Source organism: Kryptolebias marmoratus, linkage group LG5, assembly GCF_001649575.2.
Source record: "Kryptolebias marmoratus isolate JLee-2015 linkage group LG5, ASM164957v2, whole genome shotgun sequence".
Lineage (NCBI taxonomy): Eukaryota > Metazoa > Chordata > Actinopteri > Cyprinodontiformes > Rivulidae > Kryptolebias > Kryptolebias marmoratus.
In genome coordinates this window covers 4,387,216-4,406,421 of record NC_051434.1, presented here as the reverse complement: position 1 = coordinate 4,406,421, position 19,206 = coordinate 4,387,216, and the positions used below count along the sequence as shown (strand labels likewise).

The following is a 19,206-nucleotide window of genomic DNA, read 5'->3' as shown; positions in this document are numbered from 1 at the left end:
TATGTTTTTTATAATTGCGTATATGTCTTTGGCACAGAATAAATTTATGTCCACGCATTGTGTTGTTTATAAAAACTAATGTCGCTTTGTAAGTTTCAGGAAGTGGAACTTTTGTTTTGTTGTGGTGTTTTCTTACGCTAGCATAAATTCGTCGCGATGGCCGAGGCAGTTTCGGGTTCTGCTGGGTCTGGTTCTGATGTAAACACAGCTGAAAACTCAACACAAATCGCCATGGCGTATCTACAAGACGAGGTGACATTATATCACTATGGGTCGACAGTTTTTGTTGGGAAGAAATATGTTTGATATCAAGTTAATTCGGTTAGAATTCCTAAAAGTCGGAACTCAGCTGACTTGTCATTTATCACAGACAGTCTTTAAATGGTCAGTTTTCGGTTTAAATTCATGGCAAATTTAAAAGTTAATTGTGTTCTTCCTCCTAAACAGCCACTGATCAGGAGACAATATATTGTATACATGAGAGCTGGAGAAGAGCCAGTAACCAGTGATAGTGATAGTTTCTGTGAAATCTTGTGTGTTTTCCTCCAGAAGACTGAAGGAGACATCGCTAACCTCAACCTGGGAGAACTCGACATCACCACTGATGAATTTATCTTGGATGAAGTGGACAGTAAGGGCACAATTAATTATAATAATGGCTTGTTTTTTTAAGTTGTAGTTTACAACCTCTTGCATAATTGTAAAAAAGGTTTCTCTGTTAACAGTATATCTGTGTTACAGGGTAATTCATGTCTTTTAAAGACTATGAGGTGTGCAGTTTCTGCAATATTTATTTTGTAAATAACTTTTTTTTTCTTCTTTTTAACCCATTTGCAGATCATATCCAGGCTAATCTGGAAGATGATCTTGTGAAGGAGGCCCTCAAAACGGTAAAAACATCATAACACACACTGCAATTATGATTTAATTACATTTTCACACATTGTTGTTGCTTTATTTCAGATTAGTTGTCAGTTGTATCTAATTTTGGCAACATATACATTTTTTTTTTCAATTTTTTAAAAATACAAATAGTACCCTTTAGAAGTCAGTTTCGTATAAACTATGCTGCACTGCATTTGTGATGTCATGCATCTTCCTGTCTGTTTTCAGGGCGTTGACCTGCGTCAGTACTCCAAGCAGGTAGAAACAGAGCTGCAGAAGATTGAACAGGCCTCCATTAAAGACTGTATCCTTTTCAGCTCACAGTTTAAATGTCTGTGTTAGAACTCATTATTCAAACGACTAAATGACGCTGTTGTATTCACTACTAATAAACAAAATAATTTATTGTGTTTCACATTAAAATCAAGAAGGATTGCATTTTGCTGGCAGGACTTACAGATGGCTACATAAAGCAGTTATCTGTGTACCGTAGTTTTCCTGAGCTCTTGTTTCCTAGACATTAAAGAGAGTCAGAATATTGCTCTTCTACACAACCAGATCACTGCTTGTGACTCCATATTGGAGGTAAGAGACCTCTTCATATTTACCTTTGAGAAAAGTTTAGGTTCACTTTGTTGTTTTCAGTCTTTTATATTATCTGAAAGCAACTCCTATTTTAAAATAAAAATTGTTGATATAAAACTAAAATCAGTAAAATTGGGGGGTTTTTTTCAGCGTATGGAGGGCATGCTGAGCGGCTTCCAGAGCGACCTGTCCTCCATCAGCAGTGAGATCCAGACTCTGCAGCAGCAGTCAGTCAGCATGAACGTCCGTCTGAAGAACAGGCAGGCCGTTCGCAGCCACCTCAGCCAGCTGGTGGATGAGCTGGTGGTGCCTGGATCCATGATCTCGTAAGTAGAACAAATGGAAATGGAAAAACTCAAACTGTACTGAATTGAGAGGTGTGTATTTGAGTGATGCTTGATCTGAAACACCTTTTCCTTGGCAGTAAATGTTTGTTAGTTAAAAAAATAAGCTGCTAAAGCGTTGCTTAATGGAGATATATATATACATATATAAATTCTGACATTTGTTTTGAGTGTCTAAAGAATTGTAGAAACCAGTCAGAACAGAAGTTTGTGTAGGAAACCATCACTTTAACATCACTGTAGGAAAAGGGAAGCATTAATGTGTTGCGTTTTAATGTTTTTTGGGGATTTTTTTTTTGTATTGCTGCAGCATCATCCTGGACAGTCTGGTGACGGAGCAGGAGTTTCTGGAGCAGCTTCATGAGCTCAACTCCAAAATCAACTTTGCCAAAGAGCTGAGCTTCAGAGAGACGCTGGCCTGCTCTGACATCCAGGACATCGTCGATCGCCTCAAACTCAAGGTGAAGTACTTAGTGACAAACAGAAGCTTGTTCTTCTGTGGTTTTGTTTTTAGGAAATTATAGGAATGAAGCTTAAAATCATCCAAGTCCCTCTAAACCTGGTAATTCACACCTTGTTTCACATCGTCTCTGAACACCTGGTAACCATCAGAAAATAAACAACTCTTAGTTCTCTAAAACTGTTCTTAAATTTTTGATTTCCTCTCTGTTATTTATTTTGACAGGCTGATGTATATTTGTGTAATTATAGATGTTAGGAGTTTAATTGTCCACACACTGACATTAGACATTAACTTCCTCCTCTCTAGGCGGTTTCAAAGATCAGGGAGTTCATTCTTCAGAAGATCTACTCCTTTAGGAAACCGATGACGAACTATCAGATCCCACAGAACACTCTGCTGAAATACAGGTAATATAATATAATAGAGGAAATATAATAATAATAATAATAATACAGGAAATATAGTAAGTGACATCCGTTCTGTTGTTTGTCCCACTGTAGATTCTTCTATCAGTTCCTTTTAGCCAATGAGAGAACTGTCGCCAAGGAGATCAGAGATGAGTACGTGGACACGATGAGCAAGATTTACTACAGTTACTTCAAGTCCTACAGCAGCAGGCTTCTGAAGGTTCAGGTTAGTGAATTTAATATTAAAATCAACAAGGTCCCAACCTGCCTGGGCTTATTTCTCCTTTTCCATCAGATATCAAGTTTGTGACACCACATCAGAGTTTTTCAAGTGGTAGATTTTGCTCTTTTGCTCTTTAAGGAAATATAAGTGTGTTAAAGTCTCTGTCCTGTTGCAGTATGAGGAGGTAGCAGACAAAGATGACCTGATGGGAGTGGAAGATACAGCCAAGAAAGATATCCTTTAATGTCTGTTTGTGTCTTTTCACCCATGACTGGATTTGAGAGGGTTGCACTTTAAAACTTAACAGTTTGTATTAGATTTTTTGTTCTGCTTTTGTTCAGTTTATATTCTTGTTGACATTTGCAAATTGTTAAAATATTGAAAGTCACACACAAAGTACAACTATAGATTATATCATCAACCAACATTCAACACTGTAGCTGATGGTTTTTAACTGAAGGCTTTTTAATACGCTCATATATTAAAGTATGCTCATATTTTTATTTTCTGGCTTTTTATTTAATTTCTCTGAACCTGTTTTTTTATTCAGTTGTCAATCAAAAGTTTAATAGTGTAGATTAAAAGTTTTACCAAATGTAAAGGTAATTAGCAGTCTGGTCATGTGACCTGCTGTAACACAGATTAAACCTCTGAGTGTTTGAGGCTCCTTGACTCGCAGCTGCAGGTTTCTTCTCCAAGCCGTCTTTGAAGAGCAGGAACACCATCTTCACTCTGGGCCAGCGGGGGGCCATACTGAGTCCTGCAGAGCTGGAGGGGCCCATCCTGGTTCCACACACAGCTCAGAGAGGAGACAGCAGGGTGAGACGATTCAAAAAGCTTAATAAAAGGACAGAGTTGCAACGAAGAGACAGTGGTCTCCCACTGGGTCAGTGGGTCTGATGTGATGATTTATGAAACAAAGTTAGAAACTAGACATCAGTAACTCTGGCAACACATCAATGTACTGCAGTATTAGTTCATATGTCTATGTGTTTTTAGAAAACTGTCTCTTTAACGCTTTATTTCTTACTTTTATACCATGTTTTTATGAGCTTAACCATCTTTAAATACTGTGGAGATGCACTCAGAGAGAAATAGCTTAGTTTATTAAAGGCTAAATTTTAACAGCAATGTTTGTTAACCTTGAAACAGAAACAGGATTTACCCCAAAGTAAAAAGTATTATCTGGTATTGAGAACTTTTAATGCCTAAATGTTAGTAATAGTAAACATCTTGTTCTTAAACAGTCAAAACATAAGAAATATTCAGAGCCAGAAACCCAAATATTCCTTCATGTCGTGTTTGTGTTCCTCAGTATCCCTATGAGACGCTGTTTCGCAGTCAGCACTATGCTTTGCTGGACAACGGCTGCAGAGAGTTCCTCTTTCTGTCGGACTTCTTCATGGTGATAGGAAACTCTGCCCTCGACCTCTTCAACAGCATCATGGGGAAAACTCTCAGCATGTTCCTGGTATAAACATCTTCTTCTCTCCAGAACTTCACAGGCCTGTTTAAAAAGTCACCTTAAAGCAGATTTATTTAACACGATCCTGTTTGTCTAAAAAGGTTTGCAAATCAAGTCTTGAGCGGAAGTTCAAAGACAAACTATTTTTTGCACCTGACACTATAAAATATGTTTAAGATGAGAGAATGTTTAAAACTAAAACTATCAATCAGCAGTTTTTAAATCAAGTAATCATTTGTTTGCTGCATCAGCCACAATCCCATATCTGGTTTTACCTACAGCTGCAGAAGATTTTTATTCTCAGCTTCTGAGTCAAACGATAGAGAGGAAACCTGCTCCAGAACCTTCTGCTCTCTTTGTTTATTTATCAAGATTTTACATTTTGCTTTAATGACCTAATGAAATCAATTATGTTTAAAAAAATGACTACAAAAAGTGGAAAACATCATTTAAATTATGATTGTACTCCAAAGCAAATACTTGCTAATTATCCAAAACAATAGGAACATTAGTGCTTCTTAAATCATCTCTGTCCTGTCTCTCGTCTCCTCCTGCAGAAAAGTATGTCCACCTACGTGTCAGACTGCTACGACAGCATCGCCATCTTCCTCTGCATCCACATCATCCTCCGGTTCAGAGCCATCACAGCCAAGAGGAACATCCCTGCCCTCGACAAGTCAGTGTTGTTGATGAAAATCACTTTTAAGCATCGCCCGTAAAGGATAACACTGGTTTAAAAGAAAATGCTGCTTGTTATATTTCAGAAGTGAAGTCTTTTCACAGTTGTTGTTTTTTTCTCACAAACGACTGAAAACTAGACTGCTTCAAATAAAATCTCACACTAGCAAGGAGTTTTAGGTTCTGGATACAAAACTGTTTGTCCTCGTCCAAAATCAGTCTAAACCAGCATCAAACTCTCATTTAAGAAACAAAAATAAGAATAGAAATGTTCAAATAAGTCTTAGAAAGACACGAGAACAGATGAACTTCAGATCCTAAAGGAAAACCCAGTGATTTGGGTTCAGGATAAAGTGAGCAAACAGTTCTCTGGACTGAACCAGCAGGATCGTTTCTGCATTAGGAGTCTCTAAAGTCACAAAAGAAACAAAAGAAGTTGAGTTTTAAAGTTGTTTTTGTGGGTTTGCGTGGCTCTCAGGTACTGGGATGCCGTGTTGGAGCTGCTGTGGCCGAGGTTTGAGCTCATTCTGGAGATGAACATCCAGAGCATCAGAAACACAGATCCTCAGAAACTGGGAGTCCTGGACACCAGACCGCACTACGTATGTCCACACACACACACACACACACACACACACACAGAGTGAACATCACTCCTAGCACAGTTTCTGCTCACAAACTGGCTTTATAAAGAACATTGTTGAAAACTTAAATAAATCAATGTCACAAAGTTTTTATTACTTTATTTTGTTTCTGTTTATTGGCTTGTATGTGTGCTCTTGATAAGTACATGTGCTATAAACACCCGCAGACGTCCGTAACTGTTGTGTATAAAGGTTTGCTGCAGAATTGTGTGTCTTGTCACACACAGCTGAGTGTTTGTGTGTTTTGGGGATTTCAGATCACTCGACGTTACGCTGAGTTCTCTTCGGCCATCGTCAGCATCAACCAAACATTTCCTAACGAGAGGACCAACGCTCTGCTGGGCCAGCTGCAGGTAACACACACACACACACACACACACACACACACACACACACACACACACACCTTTACCCACTCCCTTTAGTGATTATTGTTCCCCAAAAGTTTTCTGTGTTTTTGCCTTTTTGACCCAAACAGGAAGTATAGACTGAAGTGAAAGATAAATTTTCACAATAAAACAAAAAGCTGGACTTCAGTGATTAATTTCTTCTGCATTATTTTCCTTCACAAACGTGTTTGACTTGTTAGAAATGTGTATATAATATTTTTTTTCAGGCTGAGGTAGAAAACTTTGTGCTGAAAATGGCGGCAGAGTTTCCCTCCAGAAGAGACCAACTCATCTTCCTCATCAACAACTATGACATGATGCTCAGCGTTCTCATGGTGAGTCCGGTGAACAAGGAAAGAAAAATGCTTTCTTATATAACTGACATGTTTCTCATCTCATGTCTGCTTTGGGTATTTTAAAGAAAAAAGGAGAATTTTTGATTTCCCCCTTAATCTAATCCGCTGGGTGTCTTTCCTGTTGTTGTCCAGGAGAGGGCAGCAGACGACAGCAAGGAGGTGGAAGGATTCCAGCAGCTGCTTCTGGCCAGAACACAGGTGGTTTTAATAAGAATCATCTTCTCTCAACATTCCTCTGATATTTCAGCAATATGTGTCACATTTTACTAACACATTATAGAACTGTTCATTTAATGATGGTTTTGAGCATTTATCAATATAGCTTAACATTTTATTTATAATTATCAGCCTTTTTATGTTTAAATTATAAAAGTAACTCAAGACTGTTGCTCCTGTTTTGATTGAGATTTTAAGGCAGCTTTATTTTTTTAAACAATTTTATCCATTTTATGTCACTTTGTAGCAGTAGAAAATATATATGCCTTATATTGTCTTTTAAAATGTCTAAAATCATGGTAAAAACTAAAGTACAGCTTTTTTCAGGTATCAGCATGTAATAAAAAACATTGTTTTTTACATGGGCTTAAAATGAGCAGTAAAACATTAAGATTTAGAACATGTGATTTTTCTTTTTACTAAACTAAAATTAAGCCTAAAAGCAGAAACTGTGTGACGTAGTTGTATTAAATATAGCATTTATTAAAACTCTAAGAGGAATTTTCAGTTCAAAACAAACTGGAGTAAAAGTAAATATGTAAGAGTACCACAGCCAGAGGAGCTGTTGCAGTTTGTCTGGAGTCCAGTAGGGGGCCTAAACAAAAAAGGAAAAGCCTCCTTAAAACCTGACAGTTTTATTTATTGTTGTTCTGCAATAAATGGTTATATATGTACCTGTTTAACAAATGTCAGCTTCTTTAAATGTTATACCCTGATATGTAGAGTTTACAACCAAAAGTTGGAGTTTTTACATTGATTGTATTTCATTGTTCACCGAGGATCAAGTTAAAACTATAAGAACAGCTTAATCCAAACAACTCGTCATATCTCGATGCAACTTCAAAACAGTTTGATCTTTCTCCTAAAAGAACTGACACTTGAAGGTTTTCTCTCAATCCCGTCCCTCCAGGAGTTTATCGAGGAGATCCTGTCTCCCCCCTTTGGAGGGATGATCGCCTTTGTGAAGGAGGCCGAGGCGCTGCTGGAGAAAGGGCAGCTGGATCGACTGAAGAATGAGGAAGGTGAGAAACAAGCTGCTGCTGACAGAGAAGCAAACCATGCTGGAACCTGCAGCCCCACCCAGAAACAGAAATACCTTTCACTTTACACAAGTTGTGTGTGAGGAGACACCTGAGAGACACCGAGGGGAAAATACGAAATCATTGATTTTTACAGCTCTTGAAGCTAAAACTTTAACAATATCCACAATAACTTCACCTTGAACTTTCTTGTAAACTCAATTTTACAGTCCTGTAAAATCATCTTGTAATCCTTTATTTGTCCCTCAGTGGGGAAATTCCAATGTTTCAGCAGCACAGTGAAAAGCAAATAGAAGCACACAATAAAAACTGCATCAATAATAAAAAATATAAATGAAACACTATACGCTGATGGATGTAGATCCTAAAATATACAAAGTGGAACTGTACAAACTGTGCTTTTTATTTGTGCAAAAACGTGCAACGTTCAGGAATCTGCAAAGAACAGCAGGAGAGTAAAGGTTTGTTGGGAGCACAGTCCAAGATGTTGCTCCTCTGTGCAGCCTGTTTGAATTGAGTTTATTATGAATTATAATTAAGTCTCCATGAGTTTGCACTGAGAGAAGGAGCTTCCAATAAAGCTGTAATGTCTGTAGTAGTCTGAATGTGACCACAGTACAATACAGAATGTCTAATTTGATCATTTCTTATTCTGAATATAACCTTTTTTGAGTTTAGGCATCAGTAATATTGTTTACACTGCAGTGTCTTCAAAATAAAGTCTTAAAAGTCTCCTTAAGTTAAACATTTTTCAGACCTTTAAGCTCCTTGGACAGAAAAAGCAGTTTAACAACATTTCTTTATTTCTGAAATTCACAGCTTCATGTTTAGTGAGAGTTTGTTTTACTTTATTGGAAATCTTCTAATCAGTAGCCATTGATAACTTGTTTGTTAGTTTCTTTATTTCTAGTAAACATTTCTGACCATCCAACCACAGCTTAGTTTCATTTCACCCTTCAGTTTTGTTTTACAGCACACTGAGCCACTTCCTCCTTCGGCTTTCTGCTGTCCCTGCAGGTTTAATTATGCATGACCGAATGCACAGAATCGCCACTTCAGCTTCACACATCCGTTTTCTTTCGTATGTGTCCCCCCCCCCCACACACACACCACCACCATCACCACTTCACACCTACTGTTTCTTTTTCCTCCATATAAAAGCCCCCAGGAAACAGAGAAAAGCACGATGTGAATCAGAACAAAGGTCTAAACTAAACTGAACTGAGGGTGTGTTCTGTTCACTGCAAGACCTGTGACTATACATTAAATATATATGTGTGTGTGTGTGTGTGTGTGTGTGTTTGCAGCTCGCATCACTCAGCTGGTTCGAGGGTTTTCCGGTACGTGGAAGCAGTCGGTGGAGTCGATGAGTCAAGACGTCATGAGGTCCTTCACCAACTTCAAAAACGGGACCAGCATCATACAGGTGAGTCAGTCAGCAGGTGTGTGTGGCACAAACACACACCTCAGTCTGTTTCCTCTGCTGCAACCTTCACATAATCCCTCTCCGGCACTGAATCATGTCAGAATAAAAGCCTAGTAGAGCCTAGAGTATTTCCTGTTGGGACAATAACTGATGGAGGACAGAGAAAGATGACGAACAAAACAAAGTTTTCTCAGCTCTTATAAAACTTCATGTCAACACAAAGACACTCCCAGAAGGAATAATTTCACTAAATAAAAGAACAACTTGACTAGAAGATAACAAAAAAACACACAGGCTTTTTTATTTTTTATTAGCCGAAGGCAAGGATGGAGAGGTAATGTTTCTGTACTGTTAGCAAAATATCATGAACCACCGGATAGATTTTAACGAAACATTTAGATGTACATCCAGTTAACTTTAGTCTGCTGAAAGTCATTCACAACTCAAACTCAGAGCGCCAACAGCTCATCCAAGATTATATAAGATCTCTTTATTTTCAAGGTTTGATCTTTATTTCTCAACATAAGATGATCTGAGTGTAAAACTGGTTTGAAAGCTGGCGGGTGATATGCATTCCTGTAAGAAACGGTTGGCCTTTATTATTTTCTTCAATACTTTCGCCACTGTGAGCCCCCAAAACAGGTTAAATTATAAATTATTTGCCACAAATTCACTTCTACAAGGAATAAACAGCCTCATTTTACTGTTACTTATTTTATATTAAAATGTGTTACAGGAAGATGATGGTTTTGATGGAGCTGTTTTCAAAATAAAAAAACAAAATGCACATTATAAATAAATTTGTCACGAATGGTTTTAGGAAAAGCAACGTGTGCAGGTTTTTTTTTTTTTTTTATTCTTTACGTACATCCTGTTCTTTGAGCGGTTTCCCCTGAAGCAGGGATGCAGAACATTTAGGCCTTCGAGACGAACACGAAGCGTCTTCCACCTTCCTGTAGGTGGAGGTGAGGGATGCACAGTCATATCGCAACTCTGGTTTTTTTAACTTGGCTCTGCAGGGCGCCCTGACTCAACTCATCCAATACTATCACGGCTTTCACAAGATCCTGAACCAGCCGACGTTCCGCAGCCTGGCCGTCCGCTCCGAGCTCATCAACCTCCACCACCTCATGGTCGAGGTCAAGAAGCACAAACCCAACTTCTAACGACGAGACTCTGAAGTGAAACCTGGAAAAGATGATCCCCCTCCTCCCTGAGCTTGCCTCCTTCAGACTCATCAGCTCGAAAAACAATTTTCCTCCACGAGTTGTGGAAAAAGTTGTATGACGGGTTAGTGAGGAGGTGGCTTCCATATTAGATCTGTTTATCTATGAAACAAAACTGGAATCACTTTACTGTGACAAGTTGTTCCTCTGAACATGACCAAACGGTCACAGAGTAAATACGAGCTGGAAGGAAGGCTTCCTCACATGGAGCCACCGGACTTTAATGTTTGTTAGAGGTGCTTGCATGAAAATCACTTTCCAGTATCCTGTTACTTCAACCAGGAGGTTTAACTTATTAGATCACATTTGAGATAAATAAAATCTGATTGTATATTTTCCTCACAAATTAATAAAGTCCACTTCTTGAGCAAAAGGCAACAGGAAACACTGAAAGAACTTTCCTGTAACAGCAACTCCTCAGATTTGGGATGTGTATTTGTACGTGAAAGTGTTGTCTCTCGTTTTTAGCTGAAGGAAACATGCGTGTTTATGATTTATATCACTGCTCTAATGAGACAGAAGCTCCTGCAGACTACTTGAAACCCTGAACTCAGCAGAAGAGGCGACACCGACCATTAAAGGCGGCCATTTTTCTTTTTGTCAACAAATTCAGTGTTTCAGTTCAAACCATCCACCAGCATTTCAGACGGACTTCCTTTCTTTGTTTGGACGTTTCCTCTTTGAGCTTGTTTCCCGCAGAAACCATTAACCTTTAGGGGAAAACCACTAATAATAAAAAAAGAAACAGATCTTTGCAGTTTCTGATCAGAGAGGAGGTTTGAGCAGATCCATCATCCTCTGCTGAAAGCTTGAGGCAGAATGGTTGTTTGATTTAGCAGTGAAGCTCTTTATCATAGAAGAATAACATTTACTGATATTGTGGACAAAAAGGAAGATGCTGGTTTAAAAGCTGCACTCCTTTAATGTGAAACAAAGTGATGGAGCGAGTGATTCCAGGTAATCTGTGCCAGCTGTACGGAGTTCATTGTGTTGTATTTCTTTGTGAAAATTCATTAATGAAGTCATTCCTGTGTAAAATAACATTCTATGGAATTAAAATGGAAATAATTGAAAAACAGCACATTTGTGTTCACTTGTTTTGATTGAACTCTTTATTAAATTATTTAAATAAAATGTTTTTTACACCAAAAAATATCTCTGCTACCAAATATTCAACATCAGGTGGAGCTATAATAAATTATTCCACACAATCAACTTTTAGTTTAGGTTTTTTTTTGTCTCAGATAAGGCTTAAAACTTATATTTATGTGGATCAATTAACTAAACAACTGCTTTGGGAAGTTTTTAAAGTTTTACACACATTGAGTCAAATAGATTGCACTGATGTCTAAAAGGCAAATCTTTTCTGTCCTGTCATTTTCAGAATAATAAAAACATTTAATATATTTGCTTGGATGGCTGTTAAATTTACTGTTTTAAGGAAACCTGTTAGTTTTGTTAATCATTTGTTTATTTTTTTATTCATGCGCCATAGTGTTGCCAATTTTTTTTTTTCTACAGAATAAACCTGGCTGAATATTTGTTAAATGATGTTAATTGATTACTTATTTGTGTTTTACAAGTAAAAAGTAAATCAGATTTAAATGTAGAGATAAAGAGCTCCCTCTGTTTGCACCTACCATATGAACTTTACATCAGCGAAGAGAATTAGTCACATTTTTATGCATTTAAAGCTAAACTTGGAAAAAAAAAGTTGCTGTAGACAATTTAAATAAGGGCAGAAAAACTGAACAATGGCTCAAAGAAATTCAAACCGCAACAACCAGGTAACAACTGCTCAGGAAGCAAAACTCACAAAGATTTATCAACAGTTCAACTGAATGCCTGATCAATTATTTTCAGATGACTTAAAAACGATAAACTGTCATCAATAAGAATAACTACATGTTCTTGAACAGCAAAAATCCAACACTGGGACAAAGTTTTTTACAGAGATGCTTTCAGTTGGATGTTTCTGCAAATCCTAAACAGACAGATTGGGTTGCAGGAAATACTCGCAGCAGTAAGACCAATGATTGACTCCTCGGATTTAAATCCACGACAGACAAAGATTGTTCTGGTTTACAGAGCTGAACTCCTTCTGAACAGATACACGACTGCTTCATTACCAAACAATACACCACGAAGACCTTTTCATGAAACTATGATGTTAGAAACACTTTTTACTCTCATTGTATTGTAATAAATGGAGCCCAGCTGGTGACATGTGTGAAAAATATGTTCCTTCAGTTTATTAAACTGATCACAGGTTTGTAACATCTGTGCTCTGGGCTTGATTAAAGTGTGCCCACAAATTAACTAACAGATAGTATTTTTATTGGTAAATGGTAAATGAAGTGTTTTAGGTTCAGCTGCTAAACTTTAGCAGATTCTGTTTGCAGGATCAACGGCTGCTAAACCGACCATCGTTCAGTCAGAAACATGTATGTTCAACTAGAAAAGAGTCAACAAAAAGTTACAAACGTATAAGTTACAATGTATATATATATATATATATATATATACACACACACACACACACACACACACACACACACACTTTTCTAGTTGAACATACATGGTGTTTCTGACTGAACGATGGTCGGTTTAGCAGCCGTTGATCCAACAAACAGAATCTAAAGTTTAGCAGCTGAACCTAAAACACTCCATTTATTTGTTTTACAAAAATAAATAATGTCTGTTAGTTAATTTGGGGGCACAATTTAATCAAACTAAGAGCACAGATGTTACAAACCTGTGATCAGTTTAATAAACTGAAGGAACATCCCTCCACACACACACGGCACGAGCTGGGCTCCGTATCTTACTATACAATGAGTGTAAAAACTGATGAGTGTGTGTATTTTTTTTGGTAATGAAGCTGCTCATATTTATCAGAAGTCATTTGTGAGCCATTAAAACAGCACAAAGACCATCTCTACTGTTTGTCATGAGGCTCAAAAGGTTTCTGTAAATCTAAGGAATCAGTCATTCTTCCAAAGCTGCACCCGTTATTTCCTGCAACTCAAATCTGCAGATTTAAAAGTAAATTAGGAGTTTTTTGACAAATTGTTGCAGAATATTTGCAGGTTTCAAACATTCCTGGAAATGTATTTCTATTGAAATTTAAAGAGCTACAAAAAGTGTCAACCAAGAGTCTGTTTTCTGTTTTTGTAGTGACCAATATCAGATCTATAAAAACATTAAATGATTCCACACGTTACAATCAGCTGAGTCCACGGTCATAAAGTGCACGTTGCTTGATACACAGGTACTCTGTAGAAGAAACTGTCTCAGTGGAAACCGAGGGTTTGGAAACTCAAAACACAAACACAAATGATGAGAAGAGCTGAGCAGCTGCTTTTCGCTGCATCATCTGAAAAGACATCAGCGTGGGGATTAATACAGATACAAACAAGTGCTTTCCTCTCCAAACCTGAAGTTTTACAGTTTCATTTGGGTTTGGAGACTAAAACATGAGAATAAGACAAGCAAAAAGCTGATGTTAGCTTTTCATTTCCACTTGACTTTATAATAACAGATTTGTTTTATTTAAATAAAATGTATTTATTTGGGTACAAAAAGTGTTTTGGTCTTAAATCTAAGTTTAAAATAAAAACTTTGCAGTTATGATTTCTTTTTTGTTTGTTTTAAATCATGCATTTTCACCTTTTGGTACTTTTTCCTGTTGTTGTCGGGCTCTGAAGGTTGGGGAGTTTTCTGTGGGGCAGAATTAGATGTGAAGATGATGATGTAAATAAGAAATGATGCATATTAAATCCTACTTAAAGGAGAATACATGCAGAAAAACACTTTTTATACTCAAATAACGTGTCCAGTCTATTTGATATGAACTGATTTAGTTATTTGAAGCTGTACGACTCATTCTGATGTCTTTAACTTACTGATCGTACATTTTAACGAGCCAGAATAAGAAAAACAACTTGTGTAACATTTCATTGATCTGTTTTCTCACCTGTGACAGAGAGCTGCACGGTGCTGACAGCGTAACCGTTTTCGTCCAGAACTTTGTACGTTCCTTCATCGGAACTCATCAGCTTCTTTACGGTTAACTGCTCGAGCAGAGGGTGTTTCTCCAGACGCTCGCTGTTTTTATCCCCCCTCTCCCAGAGGTCCAGCCACTCGGAGCTGTTCCTGCGGAGAGAAACAAACAAAAAAAAGCTCTTTAAAACATAAATCAGGAAACTGGTGTCTGTTTGTTGAAGGAGAGCAAGTGGAAGCATCTGTAGTGTTAGCAAAATATCTCATGAACCACTGAGGGAGTTTCATTGAAACTCTCAGAAACTAATCATCGGAGGAACATCTACAACTGATACAAGATGGCCGCCACAGCTAAGTGAGCTTAGCGAACACAAAGCAGGCTGTAACTCTGTTAGTTTTCCATATATTGAACCTAAATGTGGCGTGGTAGCAGCTGAGACTGATCCCCAACAGATAAACAAGCACTAACTGGTTAAGAGAAATCTGATTTTAAAACCTACCTATCAACCATCAGCTGTGTATGGCTGTTAGCAAAATATCTCATAAACCACTGGACAGATTCTACTCTTGGGGTTTGTTTACAACTTATTGTTCAAGATGGCCGCTACAGCCTGAATTACCTTAGAAAACACAGAAACTGCTTTAACTCAGCCTATTTTACAGCTCTTGTGCTGTAATATCACCACATGCTTCAAGCATGATGTCAGCCATCGTGTGTCATGAACACACGTTTCAAACAGCTTTGACACATTTATTATTATTATTATCCTAGTTATGCCAGAATTCCCCTGAATTATGAAAATGTTTTTGAAGGCACGTCCTCGTCACCGTGTCTGATGTGCCGTTTATAACAAAACAAAACCAAAAGGCCAACAAAAACATTTAAATTATATGTCCCAACAATGGATTAGCTTAACCTGTTTCCAAAATACAGATTCTGATGCAGTATCCTCATCCTGAACGGCAGAAATAAGGGTTTAATTTTACGTTTAGACATTGGAGAGTTCTGCTGTGTAAGTGAGTCAAAACTTGATGTTGTTTTTAGAGAAAAAGGTGCATTTTTATTCTTTCTAAATGCCCTTTGGGAGGAAAAACCTGCAGATTAGAAGCATGAAAGGAGGAGGAGAGACAGAGAACACACACAAGGGGTGAAAGAGAAGAATATAAAAACAAAATAAAAGCCAGGAAGGCTCCACTAATGTCTCAGCTCATAGGTGGTTTCAAATTTTAAAAAGTGGTAGTTTTCATTTTTAATTGTTAGTTTTATTAAATCGATATTTTGAAGATGAGCGGTTTACCTTCTCTGGAAGACGACTGTAAAAGAGCGGCGTGTGCGGAGCTCCAAAACAAAGTCTTCACCCGGATGACGTGAATCCCAGGATTTATTGTCTGAAAGGAATAAAGAAGCAGGAATCAGTAAACACTGCGTGAGAGGGAAACGACAGTTTGAACAGGGACTGTGCTTTAATATGAAACGTTCAAAAAAAAAGCAAACCCTTTGGTGAGAGGAGTTAAAAAGTATTTAAATAGAAGGGAATAAATCAATAGAGTAAATAAGCCACAAGGACGGGAGATGAGGAAACTCATGAGGGAAATAAAAATGAGAAGGACAAAACAGAAATGATAAGAATAATCTAATGAAGGAGGTTTGATTAAAGAGATGAAAACTGTAGAGTCAAAATATGCTGGGATGAGAAAATAGAAAAAACAGTTTAGAAATGTGAAACATTTATCTTTAATGTGATTTAAAATGAGAAACACTAAGAAAGGAAGGACTGAGAAGTTATCCTCACCGGTCACAATCAGCTTGACGCTCTGAACCGGGACCCGGACCTTCTTGGACCTCGCGTCGTCCACCACCACGAAGCTCTCGTATCGCCCCGTGTCTTCAATCTGAACGTCGTTGATGATCAGAGAACAATCCCCGGAGCCGAGCTTCTCCTGAGGCACCTCCAGCCGGCCGCGGTACTCCTCCGCCTGCCACCTGTCCTCGCCGTGCCGCTCGAAGACGGTAACCGGCGTAGACACCCACTGGACGTGGCAGTCCGAAGGGCCCGCCCCGGCCTGGCTGGACTTCCAGCTGCAGGGAAGCACTGCCTGGCTCCCCACCGTGGACATGATGGAGAGGGGGAGGGCGCCAGAGGGCAGAGCAGAGTCGTCTGAAAAAACGACGGGGATACGTCTTCATCTGCTCAAATGTCTTTTTATGAGACAAGTTTCAACACTTCTTTCATTACAGCTGTTGTTACAACATAAAAAGATAATAACATGCATTTATTTAGATCCAAGTTGGGTTATTACTCCTGTTTAAGCTCTATTTTCAGTATTTTTTGTAAAACAGTCATAAATAAGATTATCAAAAAGCAGCTCTTACTGCTGAAGTAACCTGTTTAACTCTTTTACTTGTGACTATTTGTGACATTTACTGTTGATGCTGGTGACTACTCTGAGTATTTACCATTTGTTTGACTTGGTAAAATGTTTTCAAAAAGCTACTCCTGATATTTGAGAAGCTGAAATCATTAAATATTTGCTATCTGGACCTAAAAATGTTAACATTGTTCAGTTTTAGTAGCGTTCACTGTGTGTAGCTAATTTGTAGTTCTTTCTTTATTGTGTTTTGTTCTGTTCCTTATTAGTATTTTTTGGTTTTTAGAAAACTACTGAAACCTATTTCCACTAAGTTTGACTCTTTCAAAATTTTCTAAGTCATATTTTTTAAATAGTACTTAAAAATTATGACTTAGCATCTCAGAATTATGATGCATTTCATAATTAAAGGATCCTAATTTGCAATTTTAAGATGGTATCACATAAATATAAGATACTAAGACATGATTTTGAGATAATATCCTATAATTATGACCTAGAATATCCTTTATTTTTCTTCAGAGAGATGAAAATGGGCTTCATTTGGACAGAGAAGCAAAAATAAAAACATTTCCTCTTGCTTTTCTCCTCCAAGTGGACGTTCAAGAACTTATAGTCCTTCTCTTAATTATTCCAGAAAGTTTGAGAACAGCTGAAGTTTAACCTGATCACTGACTGGAAGGACGGAAATTAATCATTTAAATAAAATCACTGATAACAGAAATACTCACCAACTAAACATCCAGCAAGGAAACACTGCAGAAGTATGAAAAGCCTAAAAAGGAAATAAATTACAAACACACAAGGGGAAAAACACCACATTAAATATAAATAAATGCTGCAATTTGTGCTAATTTTCAGGGTATAATTTGTGGGATACATTTGTCGTTATCCCTTTACCAGTACATGTTTTAATAAATAAGTAAAAAAAATAAACAGACTGTCTAATTTAATTTTCAGTGAGTATTTGTTTGACCTAAAGTTTATAAAACTTGCTGTAGTTTTAGCTTTTCCTGCACATAAAATCAAACAGGGGTTTGGGGTGGGGCGGGAAGGGACTTGGTGTTGGGCTCCAATTTGAAATAATAATCAGGAGTCATGTTGGAGAAATGAAACCAACTGGCTCCCAGCAGAAAGTCCTGATGAAGAGGATGAAGAGGATCTGTTTAGTTTCATGAAAAACGAAACTGCTGCAGAATCAGGCGCAAAAATAAAAGATATGTTCTTACCATAGTCGTGTTTTCATCGTGTCACTTATTGGAAGCTCAGTTCTCTCTTCGTCTCTGTCCTCTTGCACCCCTGTGAGTGTGTGTGAGTCTGAGTGAGTGTGAGTGTGTTTACTTCAGCTGATATCATTCAACTAAAGCCTCAACTTCCTGTATTATGCGCCTTCACAATAAAAGCACCAAAAACGGTAAACCTCTGTTTTTGTGTGTGTGTGTGTGTGTTGTTCCCACTTCTTCGGTTTCTAATTTGTTAATTTTTTGTTTTGTTTTGTTTTCAAACAAGCCTCTTTTGTTTTTCAGGTTTTGCGGGTTTATGTTGAATTTTCCCAACATTTAAATGATGACCTTTAATTTGAACAAGGTGAGAGCAGGACAGGAGAAAGCAGCCGAACAGAACAAGGCAGCATTTTATCTGAAGCCCTCCTTTTTTTATCCCCCTGCATTCCTACAAAGTTGTAGCCACGTGAAGGTCATAAAATGTTGATGTAACTGAGGCCTCCGGATTATCAGAGGTTTGGTTACAGTGACAGAGAACATCTATCACATGGAGTCAGCGTCTGTCTGAGAATGTGATGTTTTGTCTACTCCTGCCTTGGAGATAACTGAGATACCTGCAACTCTCTCAGGAGAGATCAGGAGAGCAAACCATGCACAACTAGGATTGTCCAAAATAATAATAAATATTTGTTTAATTATAAGGTAAATAACACATCTAGACTGAGATTTGCTCAGTCTGATGTCTATTTATTTATTTCAAACTAAATTTACTTCAGAATAGACATTTAAATGTTTAAATGAAAGTGTTTTTGTCAATGTGAATACAACAAAACTGGAAAACAATCCTTGTAAAGTGTATTTTGTGTTCTTCTTTTTGTATAACTACAGCTTTTTTCTTTTGCTTCTGTTTATATGCATCATAGGGTTACGCATACAAATACAAATTTGCAATAAAGATTAAAGGCCGTACTTGTGTACCTGAATGCAAATCGCCCAACACTTTTCATTTCAGAGATGGACTCTCAGCTACTACTATCAGATTTTAGCTCAGTATCTGTAACACTGGCTGAATTAGAGCCATTTTTGTGTTGGTTAATGTCGATTAGCTGTGGCAGCCATCTTGATTCAGGCTGAGTCCAAATGTTAATCAGTTGTAGACGTACAATGTGTGATTACTTTCTGAAAGTTTCATTAAAACTTGACCAGTAGTTCATGAGATATTTTGCTAACAGACCGAGTTGACTCCACGTTGACAACATTTTAA

General features: G+C 37.7%; 2 protein-coding genes across 5 annotated transcripts; one reads left to right on the top strand and one right to left on the bottom strand.

Annotated features, from left to right (window-relative positions):
- The first annotated feature begins 18 nt into the window (after positions 1-18).
- On the top strand, positions 19-12,256 carry vps52 (VPS52 subunit of GARP complex). Of its 2 annotated transcripts, none has more exons than XM_017441427.3 (20): positions 19-252; positions 553-631; positions 838-890; positions 1,114-1,189; positions 1,403-1,470; positions 1,621-1,796; positions 2,125-2,275; positions 2,584-2,684; positions 2,778-2,910; positions 3,083-3,140; positions 3,593-3,726; positions 4,223-4,378; positions 4,930-5,048; positions 5,529-5,652; positions 5,952-6,047; positions 6,311-6,418; positions 6,572-6,637; positions 7,566-7,677; positions 9,003-9,121; positions 10,141-10,287. In XM_017441427.3, the coding sequence occupies exons 1-20, from the start codon at positions 157-159 to the stop codon at positions 10,285-10,287; spliced, it is 2,172 nt and encodes a 723-aa protein (XP_017296916.1). In that variant the 5' UTR covers positions 19-156. The 2 variants fall into 2 exon arrangements, with proteins under 2 accessions (XP_017296916.1, XP_017296915.1); XM_017441426.3 differs by having other exon boundaries at positions 21-252; positions 550-631; positions 10,141-12,256.
- lgals17 (galectin 17) lies at positions 11,517-18,077 on the bottom strand. Of its 3 annotated transcripts, XM_017441429.3 has the most exons (7): positions 17,949-18,077; positions 17,451-17,494; positions 16,143-16,508; positions 15,648-15,738; positions 14,324-14,502; positions 14,017-14,067; positions 11,517-13,723 (listed from the first exon to the last, which is right to left on the bottom strand). In XM_017441429.3, the coding sequence occupies exons 1-7, from the start codon at positions 17,963-17,965 to the stop codon at positions 13,641-13,643; spliced, it is 831 nt and encodes a 276-aa protein (XP_017296918.1). In that variant the 5' UTR covers positions 17,966-18,077; the 3' UTR covers positions 11,517-13,640. The 3 variants fall into 3 exon arrangements, with proteins under 3 accessions (XP_017296918.1, XP_037831636.1, XP_037831637.1); XM_037975708.1 differs by lacking the exon at positions 17,949-18,077 and having other exon boundaries at positions 17,451-17,942; XM_037975709.1 differs by lacking the exons at positions 14,017-14,067; positions 17,949-18,077 and having other exon boundaries at positions 17,451-17,942.
- Positions 18,078-19,206: the final 1,129 nt, after the last annotated feature.